This window comes from Coturnix japonica, chromosome 2 (assembly GCF_054131305.1).
Source record: "Coturnix japonica strain WE chromosome 2, WE-NBRP24, whole genome shotgun sequence".
In the NCBI taxonomy this organism is placed as follows: domain Eukaryota; kingdom Metazoa; phylum Chordata; class Aves; order Galliformes; family Phasianidae; genus Coturnix; species Coturnix japonica.
Window position 1 is genome coordinate 137,188,413 of NC_140664.1, and position 17,610 is coordinate 137,206,022.

Genomic DNA, 17,610 nt, shown 5'->3' on the forward strand with positions numbered 1-17,610 from the left:
GAGAAAACAGTGGGGATGTGTAGAGAGAGAAATGAAAACAAACAAACAAACAAACAAACAAAAAGAAGAGATCAGTGATTGCAGCCCCGTGGGGTGGATCTGGTGGATGAAGCCGTTTACGGATGGCGGTGGCAAAGTCCAGGCTGGGACTGCAGCAGTGGGGATGGTGCGGATGGACCCCTTTGGGATTTGCATGGAAGAAGTGGATTTCGGAGCAGAGGTCTTCGCTGGAGCTGTGGGATCTCGGGTTGGTTGGAGTGGTGGGGAAGGGGGGTGCATGGTTGGGGTTTGTGTGTTTGGGAGCAGGGGGGCAAATGCTCTATTTCTTTATTTGTGTGTGATCAGGAAGAAAGGGGGAAAAAAAAGACACAAACCAAAACCCAACAAAAAAACAGCCCAAAGTTTCTAGAAAGTCGGTTGCAAGGGGAGGAAGAGGAGAAGGCAGAGCGGCAAGAAGGGAGCAACGGGAGGAAATAACGATTTAAAAAGAGAGGAAAAAAGAAGAAAAAAAAAAAGAAAAAAAAAATCTCCACAACTTCACACTTCTTTTTTTTTTTTTTCTTTTTTTTTTTTTTCTTTTCTTTTTTTTTTTTTTTTGCATTTTAGTCGCTTCAGCCCAGGGAGCGAAATCCGGGCAGGTTGTTATAGCTACCCAAATCCACAGGGGTCCCCCCTGTCTATTTAAACCCCCTAAATCTTCCTTCCCCTTATTTAAAACTACATTTTATCCCTTGGCTTGTGGGCCAACGTGCCCCCTAATGAGTATTAAAACACTATCTCCTCGCAATTAGCTCATTCCTGACTTCGCGCTCCTGATTGACAGAACAAGCCAAAGCATCAGAATTCTCCCTTTGGCAATAAGTGCTGATTGGGTCCTTTTTTAAGAGAGAGCTACTTCAAACTTTTTTTTTTTCTTTCTTTTTTTTTTTTTTTTTTTAAATATTTGCCTTCAGTGCTTTGGCTGAGAGAAGGGTTGGGTTTTTGGTTTTTTTTGGCTTTTTTTGGGTTTTTTTTTTTTTGTGTGTGTGTGTGTTTTTTTTCCTTAAACCTCTCCGAGATTTTTTTATTTATTTATTATTATTATTATTCCTTTTTTTTTTTTTTTTTTTTTTTTTTTTTTTTTTTTTTTTACCTTGAGAGTAGCAGAGGAAGGGAGAAAGAAAGAAAGAAAGAAGAGAGGATTTACCTGGTCGGGTCGAGTTCACTTCATTTGACTTCTTCCTTTTTTTTTTTTATTCTTATTTTTTATTCTTTTTAATATCTTTTCGTTGGGATAAAGGATTATTATTATTCTATTATTAAAATAATCATCCTGCCTCGGAAAGAAAAGAAACTTTTGGCAACTTCGGTTTAAAGAGGGGGAAAAAAAAAAAAAAGGAAAAAAAAAAAGACAACTTTTCATCAATGGCCTCTTTTGGATATTTCCTGTTTCTCTGTGGGTTGAGTCAGGCTCTGTCAAGTTACCCAATCTGGTGGTAAGTTTTATTCTTCTTCTTCGTTATTGTTGTTGTTGTGTGTGCGGTGTTGCTGTTGGGTTTTGTTGGTTGTTGGTTTTTTTTTTTTTCCTCTCATTTTCATTTATTTTCCCCTCCTCTGCTTTACTCTGCAACCCCTTGCGCTCACCGTGACTTGAAATTCTCCTTTCGTTGCCACTCAGCTAAAGGAGGTGGGATTGTTCCAGCGCCAGCAAGCTCTTAGAACCCGCATTTCACCTCTTTTATTTATGCATTCGCTTTGTTTATTTTGACTGGGTTATACCTGAGCTCTCCTTCTCCCGCTGTAGCAGAGCGGGAGCGATCGGGAAGTTCTTCTGTGTTTTCCTTTCTTTCTTTTTTCTTTTTTTTTTTTTCTTTTTTTTTTTTTTTTAAAAGCGCTTTGATCCTCTCCTGTGCAGAACAAAAGGCGCTGCCTGAATTAAAGAGATAATGATACAAGTTGACATGAGCATTTCAAGGTGATTTCGAGCCAGTCAGGTGGAAGGAAAGGGGGGCAGAGGATGGAAAGATGTCTTTTCCCCCCTTCGCTTTAAGGGATATGCAGGGAATGAATGGGAAGAAAGAGGTGAGAGGGGCACAGCGACCTGCGCGGAAGGCAGCGGAAAGTTGCGCGGTCCCAACTTGGGGGGGGGGGGTTAAAAAAAAGGCACTTTCGGGCTCTTTTTCCTCACTCTACGCCTTTAAGAAGGTTTTTATTATTATTATTATTCTCTCCCCTACCAAAAAGAAAAAGAAAAAAAAAAAAAAAGAGAGAGAAAAAAGAAAGCAAATGGTGCAGGGCAAGGCATGTAACTGCACGATCTGCTCTAATTACCCCGCGGAGGTAATTGGGCTGAGGGAAGCCCTTAGAGCAGGGAGGGAGAGACGAGCGGGGAAGGAGCAAAGCGGGTTCTGCGCTTCTCCGGCGGCTGCGCGGGTGCGGAGCGGTCCGGTGGTGTTTGTAGGGTGTTGTTGTTTGGACGGGGTGGGGGAAAGATCGGGGTGAGCCCACGGAGGGACAGAGCTCGGGGATGGAGCTGGGGCGGTGCTGCGGGGCACCGGTAAAATATGTGTGTGTATATAGATATCTATATCTATCTCGGTTGTTCTTTTGACGTGCCTCTGCCGCTAAAGGGAGGGAGAGGGTTTCGGGTGAGCTGAGAGCGGTGTGTTGAAGGCAGAGTCCCTGCAACTATGTCAGGTATGTCTGAGAGCAGAGGGAAATCGTTGGGATGGGAGAGAGGCCATAAAATGCAAATGCGCGCTTGGGAAGACAGGCAGAAGGAGCAGCACCTGGACGGGAGTCATTAAAAAGCGATCTTTTATTCCCAGCCACCATCTAACTTATAATTAGAAACTCCGGTTGCATTCCTGATTGGAGAAGGAAGCGCATTCCTCCAATACCAACATAAATATTCCCCTGTCACCCGGCGAGGGGCTGAGCCCGCAGCTCAGGGTGCGGGTCGGACGGGGGGGGGGGTGGTGATGGGGTACAAGGGGCAGGATTTGGTCCGAGCGCACATCGGCTGTGTGCGGGGGGACCGAAGCGGTGATGCTTCTTCCCCCTCTCTCTCTATATTTTTCTATTCCCCCTCCCTCCCCTCCTCATGCTTTCCCCAATTGCCGTCCGGCGTTTTTTAGACGTTTATTTAGCAAAGAGAGCAAAACACCCTCAGGCGATGGATGGAAATGCGAAGGTGGGGATGGGGGGGGAGTCGGGCCGGGCGCTGTTCCGCGTGCTGCTGCCTTCCCCCCATGCACATCCCTGTCCCACTTTACTGATCCTCAAAACGAGACGTAAAACCCGCAGCCACCCCTTGTCCGGAGCTGGGTGTAAGCAGAGGAGGGGGCTGTGAAGGCTCCAAGGGCTGCGTAGTGGCACTCGGGACAGCCCCGTTCACATCACAGGGGTGGAAATGCAGACCTCTTCCTCCGAAAAGTTGTGTTCTGCAAGGACAGTTCGTTTCCAGTCTATTCAATTTAGAAAATCGATAGGCTTTCTATTTCTCTTATTTGAATTGAAAGCCGTCCTTTTTCTTCCTTTTTAATTAATTAATTTATTTTTAAATGACATGTTTTCATTATTTTTTAGTAATTTTTTTTTGTTTTATATACAGTACAGAGGCAGAACTATTTCAGTCTGGAAGCTCAAGCGACAGACATTTCTCCTCATACATCTCTGTTTAAAGCCTCCCCGACATCTGCTCACAACCACATGACTGCTCGGAGCAGAAAATCCCCCATTCACCATCCCCAAATTGTCCCCCCCCCCCCCCATGAATAAGAGTTCCTAATTAAAACATAACCTCACCCCAACGCCCGCAGAGCGATGGATGCTCGCTCTGCTCCCAGCTTGAGCAAAATCAAGGACTGAGAAACGATGCTCCCCTGTAGGGTTTGGTTAATTATTCTCCCAGAGGAAAGAAATTGGGGGAAACACCAAGCGTGTATCTGTCAGGGGGAGCAAGCAGGCATGTGGCTGTTACTGTAATTGCCTCCAAGCAGAGCTCCCTGCTTGGCTGCTCCGTTCGAGTTGCCGTTCCCATCGTGGCATAGAGGTACCTGCTTAAAACAGGGCTGTGCAGTGCTGGGTGGGCTCTGTACAGCCCCCGGTCTGTGGGGGAAATGCAGAATAAGAGAAGAGAAAAAAATCCCCCCTGGAGCTGTTGTGCTTTGCCTGCATCTTTTAGTGTCAGTGTGGGGGGAAAGCTGAGTGAGCTTCCCAAAACCATAATAATTCCTATATAGCGTGCTTTCAGAAAGGGAAGAAATAGGATTTAGGAATAACATAGAAGAGACAGGATGACAGGGAGGCGGGTGCTGTTGGGACTGAGGTGGTAAGTTAAGTTGGCAGGGACGTGCCGGAGTGATTTATTGCGGCACTGTCATTGCATGGGACTTTCCTCAGCCCAGCGCTGCACTGCGTTTCACTGTGCCACTTAAAGGTGCCCCCGAAGACTCTTTTGCACTCAGATCAATAGCAAAACAGTGATAATAAAGCTTTATTTGTTTCAAATGTCAGCGTTCTTTGTTTGTCTAAAAATAAAAAGAGAGAGCAGAGAGGGTGAAGGAAGGAGAATTAGGAAATGCAGAAGCAGAATTCATGAGCAGAAAGGATTAGATGTCCCCTGTCCTGCTGGGGTCCAGGCATGACTAGTGGCATCACAGTGTTACAGCTATTCCCAGCTAATTTGTGTTGCTTTGACTGGTTGGCTTCACATGCAATGGAAGAAATGTGAATAGATTTTATTTCTTAGCTGATGGCCTGAGGTCAGACTTGGTATGGAGACAGTCAGAGAGTGATGAAATGGCTCAGGAGGAAGAAGGGTTTGATTCAGGAAGAATGGTGGGATGCAGGTGATGCAATGTGAGCTGGTTGGAGTGCACTGGAAGCTCCACATGAGATATCCTAGGATCATTAAGGTTTGAAAAGATCACTGAGAGCACCTCATCCAGCCATGAAGTGGAAAGAAAAAAGGATCAGAGGTTGATAGGAGAGACCTGGTGGCACTCATATCTCACCTGCTGCTCTCTGTAAGTGAGGTGGGATGACACTGGCCTCCTAATAAACTGGGTTAAAAGATGAGCAGTAACTGCTAGCAGCTGAGTGAAAACAGTGTCACTGAAGAAAGACAAGAAGGTCGTGTGTGTTAGGGATATTTCCCTAACTTCCACCTCTTTTCCATTGATTTTAGCTTCTTATTGCTTATTGTCCAAAAGTGATCAAAGCAGAACTTATGGTTGAATCATCCATGTAGGATGAGATTGGCCAAAGCTTCTGGCTTTGAAAAGGTGATGCATTTTGTCTTTCCATTCCTACTCCTTGTGCTTCAAGATATATGAACTTCTGGGAGTAGGGTGGGAGGGCAGCATTGCTAATGGGAGGATACACTGGGGTATGGGAGGTACATTGCGGGTGCCACAGCTGAATGGTTCCCTGAGAGCTGAATGGCAACACTGCAGTAAGAGCAGTACACAGACAAAGCTTGTGCCATGTTTCAGGTCTCTCCTGGTATTTATCCCCTTTAGGGTGGAGGAAACAGCCTCCAATCTGCCCTGGGCTGGGTGAAAGCCAAGCAGGGTTCTGGATCCCATGAAAAACACAATCCTTGTTGTTTTCTTTTTTCATGACAAATCCTAGAGAATGGAGCTGAGTCTTGGCAGGCTCCACACTTGAGAAACCAAAGCTTAGGTTTGGCAGAGAGTGAGCACGTTAAGTGAGAAATGATCATTCCTTGTTAACTGGGAGGGAGGCAGAGCCATGGAAGGTCACCCAAGGGACAGCATGAGCCATGCACGTTGACATCAGAGCTCCTAAAGCAATCTGTAGAGCTCAGAAACATGAATTGCATCTACCCTTTCTTCCTCTGATCAATTAACTCGAGCTGAGGATTTTGACATTTCCAAGGCAGTGGTATTCATCTTCATTTCCTCTGCTACTGCAGCAGGTTGCAGTGTGATGTTAAACAGCCGTCATGCTCCTCTGCTGAGGTGGTTGCATGCGGTGCAATCCCTGTACATGCACTCCTCTCCCACCCCTGCCCCAAGGGTTGGGAATTGCCTTTATAAATATAATACCTATGTTACAACAGTGTCTTACACGGCCCCTTTCTGCCAGACTGTGTGTCATCACCAAATGATGCTTTAGCCTTTTCTCAGATACCAACTCTCCTATTATCATGGATACTCCTAAGCACAACAGGGGTGATTTGCACCCAAGCAGCAATGGGCACAGAGGCCACATGGGCTGAGGACACCTTTCTGCATCAATATAAGTAGTGGGAAACTGTTCCTGTATTGTCTGTGCTTGAGATGTAGTGTGCAAAGGCGGTGGATCAAAGCATTGGCTCAAGTCTTTTCTAACAAAGAATAAAGAAATGTGAATTATTTTTCTCCCCAGTCCTTTTCAGGCCCTTTCCTGGGCTGCACTATTAGCTCTGCAGCAGGGCTGGCTGTACAACCAAGACACTCATTTGTCTGGCTCACCAAGGGGAGGCAGGTCTTTTCTTTCTAAAGACTTTTCTGCACAGTTTCCATGTTCATGGGTGCTATTGCAGTGTATGGCATGAGGCAGAGTAGAGAGGTGGTTGCTTCAGGACAGTAGATGTTCATGCCATAGGTGGGTCCCATTCTCTTCTTCCAGCTCTTGTGCCACCTTGATGTAACATTTCACCCACGCACATGGCATTTTTCAAGCTAAGCTGTAAAGCTAGGCCTTGGAAATGAACCATGGAATCATAGAATGGCTTGGGTTGGAAGAGACCTCAAAATCATCTTGTTCCAAACCCCTGCTGTGGGCAGAGTTGCCAACCAGTAAATCAAGCACTAGATCAGGTTGCGTAGGGCTCCATCCAGCCTGGACTAGAGCTTGGAAATGGCCACCATCCCTGCTTTCTGTTTGGAAAATAATAGTAATAATCATCAGACATTTTGACTGATCGCTCAAGGGTCAGGCTAGAGAAACTTTAGATTTTACATTGAGTCTGTGGTCTCTTTTAGGAAAGAAAAAACAAAGATTGATGCTCTTGCCCTGGATGTGCCAGGAGAAATAAGGCTGGTGTCACCATTCCAAATCCATGGGATCTTCTTCCTTCTCGCATCCCTTTTCCCACAACTGCAATGAACTAATTAGGCTCAGAGCAGCAGAGAAAGGATGCTCTTCTGTACTAGGCCTCACCAGGAGCAGGTGTGTTACCTTTGTGTTTACAAGAAGGTGAGGAAAGCCCAATAGATCAACCATGTGTCCAAATACCCACTTCCACCTCACTCAGCACTGGCATTCCTCAGGGATAGTTGCCCTTGCTCGTGTCACTTGAGTGCATGATTCAAATATCCTAGCCATGTTTCATAGGTCTTTTTATACAGCATAATGACAGCGCTTAAGGAGTATTGCACAGGTGTGCTATGGACCAGAGCACGTGTATCTTATCCATGCACTGTGCTCAGTTAATGTTGGATGGAGCACCGCCCATGGCTGCGCTAATACAGACTCACTAATAGAAGCTCTGCTCTTCTGGCACCTCTGAGGGCCAAATGAAGGCTCAGGGTCTGTAAGATCCACAGCAATTCAGCAGGACAGCAGACTGCACTCAGGCAGGGCCTCCCCCAACAGCCAGGGCTTTGCAGGGTCAGGCTCAAGCTTAGTCCACTGCTTCCAAATGTTTCCATCCAGCCTGGGTCACTCACACCCATTTTCTTCCCTTCTGCCCTTTTAAAAGTGGCAAGGTTTGCTGGTTTGCTTTAAATTCTGTTATAACCTAAGTGCAACATGTAAGAAATCAGCAGCTCGCTGGCTTGCTCCAAATTCTACCAGGGCTTGCAAAAAAACAAAGGGATGGAAAAGGAACCAATATGTTAACTCCCTTGTTTTGAACTCCTAACATAGGGCACTGTCTTTAAAAATGGCCTTTAAGCCAGGGGAGAGCATTATGCATCACAAAGACACTGTTTGTCTCTTCCCCTTGTTTGCCACCTGCATATTCGCAGGCCCTTTCCCACTTGGATGTTGCTTGATATCCAGGAGAGCACTTTGCATTTGTAGAGCCCAGGCCATCAAAGAGTTCAAGGTGTCTTTGGTCCCCTCATCTCAGTTCCTGTTCTGGCATCCATGACAGTCAGTTGTGCTTTTTATGATATATTGGTTATTTTATTTGCAGGGATGCTGTTAATCTTTCCCAGCATCCTTACGCCTCTTCCATACTGTACTGGTGCAAAATGCTTTTTCTCTCATTGCATCTTTGCATACTCCGAAGCTTCACTACAAGGTCATGTCCGTGTGTGGGCTGGTTCTCCTCTCACAGACCTCACAAGGTGTCCCAGGTATCTGGGATGGCCGTTTCCCCTCTTCCATGGAGGGAAGTCAGATTTTCCTCAGAGGCTCAGAGAGCGCCTCAGGGGTTCTTTGAGCTCAGATCATGGGAGACCTCCACATTTCTAGCCTGACCCCGTGTCTGTCACAGGATATGGAAGCTCAGCCCTTCCCCATGCATCAATCCTAGTGTTCAGTTTAAGCTTGTCTTGCAGGAAAGGCATCTAATCCCAAAGTGAAGATGCCAGGTTTTCCATCAGGAGTCCAAGTGTAGGTGTCTACTTTCAGTTAAGATGCCTGATGGCATCCTATTAGTCCTCAGTGGTCCAGAGGGAATCATATAAGATCCAGAGATGCCATGCCCCTTTTTGAGCAGCAGATGGAAGCCAATCAGGTAAACCCTACAGCATCTCGGTTGCTCTTGATGCCTATCTGCAGGCAGCTGAGTGAAGTCCCAGGGTGGAATTAACTTTCTCCATTACATGTCTGCAGTTTGGATGTCTCCATCCAAGCCAGGTATTTTTGGCTTTGTTTGCACTTTCTGGCATAATTCATGTGTTAATCCTTTGATGGGACATGGTACGTGACTGGTTAAACTCTCTGATACTCTGAAAGAGCTGAGGCAGTCAGCTCAGAGACATCACCTCCAAGGACACTGCTCAGATTGTTCCCAAGCAAGGGATTCCCCTTTGAGAATGCCCTCATTTCACTATTTTCTTGCTGTTAAAATATGAACTCAATTTCTAATTATCATTGCCTGCCTAAAACACGCCTAAAACCAAGTCTTGGACTTTATCTTCTCCCTCTATTTTAACAATAGCTTACTGGTGTACTGGAATGGGTGCTTGGGTGATACGATCATACTGTGCTTTCACAACCATTTCCATGCTTTCCAGGCTAAAACCACCCCTATACTCAGCAGTTTCACCGCGTCTTATTTGCTGCCATGTCTCAGCACCACTGCTGGAAGCCTAAACAGATGAATATTTTGTGGCTTCCTCTATAGCACATTTAATCCTGCTTCTAATCCAGCACACTCTGGAGCACAAATACATCTTCCTCAGCTCTTTATCTTCTGTTGTCAGACACACCCAGAGTTTTCCATCTTCCAACCACATTCACAAGTCATTGATGCAAGCTTGTAATGGGAGGTCAACTGAAAACTTGAAAAATTAGATTCAAAATGGCATTCTTGCATCTCCATCAAGTTGTGTCTGCAGAGGACACAGTCATTCCTTAAGAGCTGAAACTGCATCTCAAAGAGTTTGTCTGGCTTTGCTTTACTTTCAGTTCTCTGAACTGACAGAAAGCAACTCCAAATCCTTGTAGGCTGAGGATGCACATAAGGAAGCATTTCTATTTTTTACAGGCCTTTATTAACTTGGGAAGAAGTGAGGCAGTCTAAGATCTTGCTGGACAGGTGAGGTCCTCTCCAAAGCCCAGTGAAAGGTGATGAAATGTCACTATCAAATAAGGTCTGGAGAATTTACTGGGAGACCCACAGCTGCTTTAGAGGCATGAAAATCCATTTAATGGGTGTTAGAACTAGATGATCCCTTCCAACCTATGCCTTTCTGCAATTCTGGGAGATCCAGATTTGATCCCTGTCCCTTCTGGAGGAGAATCTTTCATATTTAGCAGTCTCTAGCCAAGTTTTCTTTGGAGTTATCAGTGAGAAATAGGATGCTACTCATCCAACATATGTCAGGCATTCTCCTTCAGATGGGATGAATCACTCCCCAGCTGTGCCAGTTTTCTCACCATTGCCTGCTACAGGATCCTGGGTGATGAGGTCAGACAAACATATCTCATTTTATACAGATGAATTCAGCTCCCTTTTTTTTTTCTCTATGATTCCACTCCTAAAAGTGTGTACTCATTGATCCAGATAGACATGTAGAAAGTTAAGAGGATACTCCCATTGGAAGACTGTCTTTTCAACCCCAGTAGTAAGCAGTTCTTTACATCTTTAGAGACTGAAATGCCTCTAGAAATCTGTTGCTTAAAGACCTGGTGTCACATTCCATACTGGTACAGAAGAGCTAAGGAAAATTCCCATATAATAGAAGGGCATTTAAAGAGATTGCTTATGAAGTATCATTTTCTGGCATGTTCTTCCATTAGAAGAGTAGACCCATTTGTCTTGAAAGACTGTGCCTTACCAATCTGTGCCAGGAGAGCTGGGCACCTGAGTTAGACCCCCCCATAACACAGGAGTGCTGCCTCTCCCTGTGGGTTGGCTTTGTAATACCAATGGTGAGCCCTTCTGTAGGGTCTGGGAGCAGTGCCCTCCTGATGTCATGTTCTAGGTGTATGGGCCATAGTTATTTTGATATCTGTGTTGATATCTGTGTTGATGATACACTACATTTTTTCTGCTAGTGTGGCATCTTGCCTTCCTTGACTAGGAAGGCCAGTCTGGCTTACCCAGTCCACCAGCTGGCTTAGAAGAGCGTGCTGCCCTTTTCAAGGCCTTTTTGTGCTCCCATTTACAAATAGTGTCAAGCTAGGAAGAAAATGGCAGCCTGAAGCCATTGAGTGCGCTGCTGCAACCTGAGCAATCAACTGATTTTATTGAGCTGCCCCTTGTCTGGGGATGTGATGGGTCTGTGAAAACCTTGAGCTCATTTTGAATGTAGGAGAAAGTGGATTAGCTTTGCTGCTTTGTTGAAGTGCTCACTTACTTGCCTTTACAGAAGAAGGGTGAGCAGCACAGATGTAACTGTCTAACTGTTAGGCACCTTGGGCTAGTTGAGATACATCCCACCGTGTTGCAACAACTTCTACCATCATTAAATCATTCAACCCTGAAATCATCTCATCACCCTCAAGTGCTACGGGCTGGGTTGAATATACCTAAATCACAGCCTCAAAGAAGCAATGGGTAGGAGAGGTAGTTAGCACTGAGTCATTACTAACAATAACATCAGCTGGGCAAGGAAGGAGTTTACCGGATCACAGTGTTTTTCTAACAGGTCAGGTCGTGGATATTAACAGATTGATTGCAAAACTTGAAAGTCACTAACAACAGGAGACTAAGGGTGCTATGGGAGTGAAAGAGCCACTCAGGGAGTGGCCTGAAGGAGTAACACGGACCAGACAGATGGGGGCAAACAACTGAGCTGAAAGAGAATAGATAAGACACATTAGCAGAAGATTAGGAATCAGACAGGGAAATGCTAATTCAGTGCCCACTGCAATCCTTGGTGTAACTTGCCCACAGGCATATTGGGAAGTCTGTCATAGAAAGGAGCAGTCAGTTCATCTGTCCCACTGATGTAATGTGAGGCCAAAAGTCTCTTGGTGAATGAAAGATTCCATTTCATCTGTACTATAAAGCAGTGTATATATATACAGCATTCTAACAGTTCCATTGTGATTACAAGTAAACTGCAATGTCTACAAGCAGACCTTCCACATTGTGGGATGGAAACTAATTCAAGGGTTATATAGTCTGGCATGCATTTACAGCCACAAATACATCTCAGCTGATCTACCTGTGGTGTCTGCCACCAACAGTGTTGTTAGTGATAGCTCCTATTGCCTTTGACATTGGCACTCACCTGGAACAAATTGAGAACTTTGGATCTGTTCTCTGTTCTCCAGTAATAGATTTCTTGCAGGCCAGTGTTACCTCCTGTTTGGGTACGTGCATGGAAGAGCCCAGTTGTGTTCATTTTTAGTACAAGAAGGGTAGGACAGCAAGCAGGACCTTGACAATGTAAGTTTAAGTTTGCTCACTGTACTACACTACAGTGGATGTGCACAACACTTACGTACTTCAGTCATGCTGAGCACATCCTACCCCAGAACTGGACATCGCATTTGAAGTAGTCATCTAAGTTCCCTTTCTAGTCAATGAATGAAAACTGACACTTCCTCACTGTGATTCACCAGACCTATCCGTGATGCCAATCACACTGCCAACGCAATGAGCCTCTCTGTAGCACCTGGTTCTCTGTGCTGGTGATAGAACCAAGAAGATTGCCTGGGTGGCTGGATTCTAGATGAACAAGGTTAGATCAAATGCTAAAGCCCCAACATTCTCAATTTCTTAAACTCATATAGATCCCTCAGCTATGGGACTCCATAAATAAGGAATTTGTGTTTCTGTGAAAGTCTGTTGTTGTTTGCTGTGGTGTAGTGCAAAAGCTTGTTCAAGAAACACACTCTTGCAGAAGCATCACTGGTCAAATAAATAGTAACTTGGATGAACATTTGGAACCAGTAAAGAACTGCTAGGTGGATGTGGGATGTGGCTTAGTGGGCATGGTGGGGTTGGGTTGGACAAGATGATCTTATTGGTCTTTTCCAACCTTCATGATTATATGATTCTGTGTACCTAGATAGATACTACTCTCAAGAACAACCACAGTCAGTTCCAGTGTGGTGGAAGAGTGGTAGAAGTCATGTGAACAACCCTTTAAACTGCCTACATTTCAGGGCTGTGCAGAGGTTTTGCTGTTAAAACTGCTTGGTTGCTAAGTTAGGCGTGATCTTAGGTGTAGGCATAACTGCGCTAAGTTAGACACAATTATTACTATTAGGAGGGAATAGATACAGACACCTCAGGTGTCGTAGGTGTAATTTCCAGTCAGTGTTGTCTCTTTCTCTGTGAAATTCAGACCCTATTTAAAATGCAGAGGTGGAATGGGAGAGGTTGTGTATGGAGAAGGATATATTTCAGAACATGTGAATTGTGGCACTGGAGGAACTGGAAGGCTCCTGCAGAAACCAAGGCTCAAGTCATCCTGCTGACTGTCTGCTGGACCCCTCATGACATTTGGGTCCATCAGCCAAGTGAGTTTTGTTTGGCTCAAGTTCTGGGAGATTCTGGATAGGCACAAAGTAGAAGAGACAAAAAGGTAGATCCAAACTCAAAGTCAGGACCAGATTTCCCTTGAGTTTGACCTGTCTTTGGATTAGAAGCTGAACTCCTTTAGGTCTTGATCCTGCAAATTGCTTCATACTTTGATTCCAGGCCAGGAAAGTGCTGCTTAACCTTGTATTTATCCTAAATATTTGAGCATTTCTGTCCATTTTCTATGTGCAAGCACCAAGCTGGGTCACACAGGTTGAAATCAAGCTCGAGAACAGGGAGAATCTTTCCTGTGTTATGCTGATACATAGCACATTATTATACATGCTACCAGGGACATACATTAATAATGTATGTAAATTATAGGCATATCTCTCAGTCCCATCTCTTATCCCATTGCAGGAGAGAGAAGGAACCCAGTTAAGGCTTGTATATATCTGACAACATGTAGCAAAACTTGGCTAGGAGCTAGATGGGGTTTTGGGGCATGCAAAGGCAGCATTGCAATAACGTTTGTGTATATCCTAATGGGCTTCAACATTTGCAGAATCCATCTATATAGTATCTATCCTGATCTGCACCCAGGACTTAGATATTGTGGTTGTTGAGAGCTTCTGCTCTGAGATTCACAGGTTTCTGGCTTAGTCCCCAGTGTTGGCCAAAACTCAATCAATGTGAATAATTGATTTGGTAGTTCTGTAAAAAAGAATAATGTCTTGGTTAGCCTGTGCTGCTGAGATTTAAGAAATTTGGGTTCAAACTCCTGTTTCAAATCAAGGAGAGGAAACTTATGAAACTCATTTTCCCATACCATGGGTGAGTGCCCTAACCACTAAGCTGCTGACTGTGTACAAAGGGGACATTGCGTCCTCTAACTTCTCTTTGGGAATGGCACCTTAGGGGATGGGCACATGAACAAATTACCACGAGGTAAGTTAGGGTGTGAACTAATAAGATGCCAGTTTTTTTGTGGTAACTGCCCGTGTGAATGCTCTTACCCTGCAATAAGTACAAGACAGTTCGTATATACCAGGGGGTAAGAACATTCACATGGGTGTTCACATGGCTCACGCCCCGGTTTGACTCCCGGTAACTTGGGGCTGTGCCTCTAACCTCAGTACCCTTGGTATTTCATCCTGGAAAAAAAATAATACGAAACCAAACTCTTCTCTTTTACCTTATCCCCAAATCTGCCAATTCTACAGTTCCAACTGCAAACATTTTCAAGTATTTTGGGGTTGCCAAGAAGTATTTGCTGAATATGACTTTGCTGCTTCATTTTGGCAGATAACAGCTCCTAGAGCCTTGCAGCCAGCTTAAACCAACACAGGCAGATCCTCTACTGATGCCTTACAAGCTTTGCCTGCCTCATAGTCAGAGACCTTCTGGGCACTGACATAATATTAATATTCCCATTTCTCACAGCCAGCCCCTGAGCTCTGAAGAGGTTTAAACATGTGGAGATGCAAAGTTAGGTTTGTAAAACAGTTTAGCCATGTGAAGAAAAAGTGTTGTGGTCGAGAGTTGAACACTACCTTCAGGTTGCCTGGAGGTCAGTGGGCACTCAGCACTTTTTCATGCACTTCCCATAGATCTGGGAAATGGCTACAAAGGATGGCAGCACCTCCAAAGAGAAGACTCTAATTTCAATTCCTGGTATACTGGTCTGGGAGCTTTACAAGGTTGCAGAATTAGATGGCTGTGCTTGGGTGCAGACTGGGTATAACCGCATAGACCCAACTAAATGAACAATAGAAAATGTCCTTAAAATATTCCAGGAACTGGACTCAATATTCCAATCAAAAAACACATGCTTATGTGATGGGTCTTTGTCTCATAATGACCCCAAATCTGACTGACTCGGGATCTCTTGAGAAATCTCCTTAAAAGCTATATTGGAAAGATCAGTTCATCTTTGGGGCAGTTCTTGACTAACGTGGAACACTCTTGCTTGAAAATAGGGCTTGCTCAGAAGGTATGAGGACAACTACTATTTCCAAGCACACAAAGAGTTGCATCCATTGGATGAGCAGCACACTCCCCTAACAGACTTCTGTGGATGGAATTCACTCACTTCATTTTAGCTATGTAATGCTTAAATATCTAAGCAAATCATCTTACCTCCCTCTAGGACGATGGGCATCTTCTGAAGGAGATTCATCCTTCCTTAGATAGATATCTTTGGTGGATGTGATGAATCACTGTCTGGAGTTGCCTGTCTTTCTTCATCCCCTCTAGAAATAACCAAAACACCTAGCTTTTAGACAGCTAATGTTGGGAGGTATGACTGAGTGCCTGAGCACCCAGAGATGTCATTGATGTGATGCCAGTTGGTGTCTGGAAGGTTTTTATCCCTATTTTAAGAGCAACTGATGAGAAGTCTTAAGTGTTTTTCAGATCCTTGACCTTCCTTGGTGATACTGCATGGGAAAAAAAAGCGGTGAAAGGCCCAATTCTTCTCTAGGACAAACAATACAGTACTTCCAACTCAGGTGCATAAAGAAACTGACGTATATAACAGTTTTGCAGAGCTATTTTCAGGAAAGCCTTCTATTAAAACCTGCCAGGTTAAAATCCACCAGGTTTTAGCTTTGGGATGAAAATAGTATATTAGGGGCCAAAAACTTAGGATTTTTTTTGCAGAGATCTTAGTTGAGAATATTTACAGAGCCTGATAATTCCCATATTTCTATAGGGCTGAAGCATTGTTTCCTGGTTTCTTTGTTTTAATTATTATTTTTTGTGTGTGTGTATTGGAAGATGCATATCATCTAGAACTTAAACAGCTAGACTATGGCTTTGACATTAGTTAGCTCTTTAGTGACTAACACCTACAAAAGTCAACTTGGTCCACCCGTCCTAGATGCTTATCTTAGGACGGAGCAACTTGGCCTTATGAGGCATGGATCTCTCAAGGACAGAGGAGGCTTGGATGATATAATTGACTGGATTTCAGATGGTCAAAGAGAGGCAAGATGATGTCTATTCCAGGCAGCCAGCATTAGCATGAGCATTGGTTAATTGATGATGTTTCAGCCCCAGTGAACTGAGAGGTTTGGGCGAATCTGTTGAAGTCCTGCAGCCTTGAGAACCTGTCTAAAGCTAGCACAGCTCTATAGCCTAGAGGATGAGGACTGCAGCTGACAAACATCGCACCAGTGGAATTACAGTGCAGATGAAATATGAGGTCATTGTGGCTAAGGAAACTACGGATGCTGCTTGCTAAGTTTTATGGCTTAAGAAGTTTACTAGTACCTACATGTCTTTTCAAAACCTAATTCTGCCAACCCCGACTCCAGGGAAGTTTTTAACCAAGCTATGAATCTCTAGAAGCTTCCTTTTTGCTTTGCTTCAGACTTCTACAATGAGAAAGTCTCTGTCTGCAGAAAGATTTCATAAGAACAATCCCTGACTTTTCTTTAAGCTTTTCTAGCTGTGCACTCAGTTGAGGCAACCTGGAAACTGAGATTTCCTCAGAATATCCTGAGCAAATGAAAGGCATCACTGCAAATAATATGGCTTTGCAGAGAATGGGCTCAGCCTCTGCTGACCTTCACAGCCCCACTTCACTGATTTCCCACTCCTTGCATTGTATTTTACCTGCCTTTTAAGAAACTCTCAGTTGTTTGCACAGTGTAATCCACATACGTTTATTAGGAAGTCAGAGGGGAAGGTGGGAGCAACCAGCACTGATCTTTAGCATAGCACAAGTCTGACATTTGCAGGGTTTTCTTACAAAGAGCCTTGTCCCAGAGGTCACTGGGGACCCCTTCAGTCCTGGATAGATAAGACATAAGTGCTAAAAATTTTGCATGCAGTGAATTCAGTAAAGCCTCGTCAGACAAATCATTTTCTTATGTAGACATCTGTGTGCTTATGTCTCAGTCTGTGAACAGAATCTCCAGCATTAGGTGACCAGTCTTCCCACCCATCTGACAGTGGGCCTGAGATACAAGGCTCTACAAGCTTCTCTCTTATCATGATGAGTACTTCTCCAATATTTTTCCTTGCTCATCCAAACAACTCACTATGGGCTGAAATTCCTTTAAGAGCTATCAGTTGTGATCAGAAGCTGTCAGGAAGGAGGGAGATTCCATCCTGTTCCTTCATGAGCTTTGCCAATCTCAGAATCACAGAATCACAGTATTATCAAGGTTGGAAAAGACCTAGAAGATCATCCAGTCCAACCATTACCAATACTTCCCATCTAAATCACATCTCGCTGTGTTTCAGGGCTGTATTTGAGGTGAATTTGGTTGGTTTCAATGAACTGCCACTGGTACCTGTTCCACTGCTTGATAGAGAAAAAAGCCTGTATAATGTAAGCATCTGACCTGGAGTTTGTCCCCCTGCTGTTGCCCTATGGACTTCTGAAGGTCTGGGAAACAAACAATTGCCAGTATTTATTCCTGGCCCCATAGTCTGTCCTGCACGTGGTGAGATGAGCTGATCTCTGCTGATGTTGAGACTGCTGTTGAACATGTCTACTACCTGAGCAGCAGAAAACA

General features: G+C 44.4%; 1 protein-coding gene across 2 annotated transcripts in view; it reads left to right on the forward strand.

The window, feature by feature from the left end:
- The first annotated feature begins 659 nt into the window (after nucleotides 1-659).
- Nucleotides 660-17,610, forward strand: part of WNT3A (Wnt family member 3A) — a 75,355-nt gene continuing 58,404 nt past the window's right edge. The window contains exon 1 of one of the 2 annotated variants that reach the window (XM_015853035.3): nucleotides 660-1,475. In XM_015853035.3, coding sequence (XP_015708521.2) covers nucleotides 1,405-1,475 — 71 coding nt within the window. In that variant the 5' untranslated portion in view covers nucleotides 660-1,404. Of the gene's footprint in view, nucleotides 1,476-1,939; nucleotides 2,062-17,610 lie in introns of those variants that run through there. The other variant, XM_085539119.1, reaches the window with a different exon arrangement.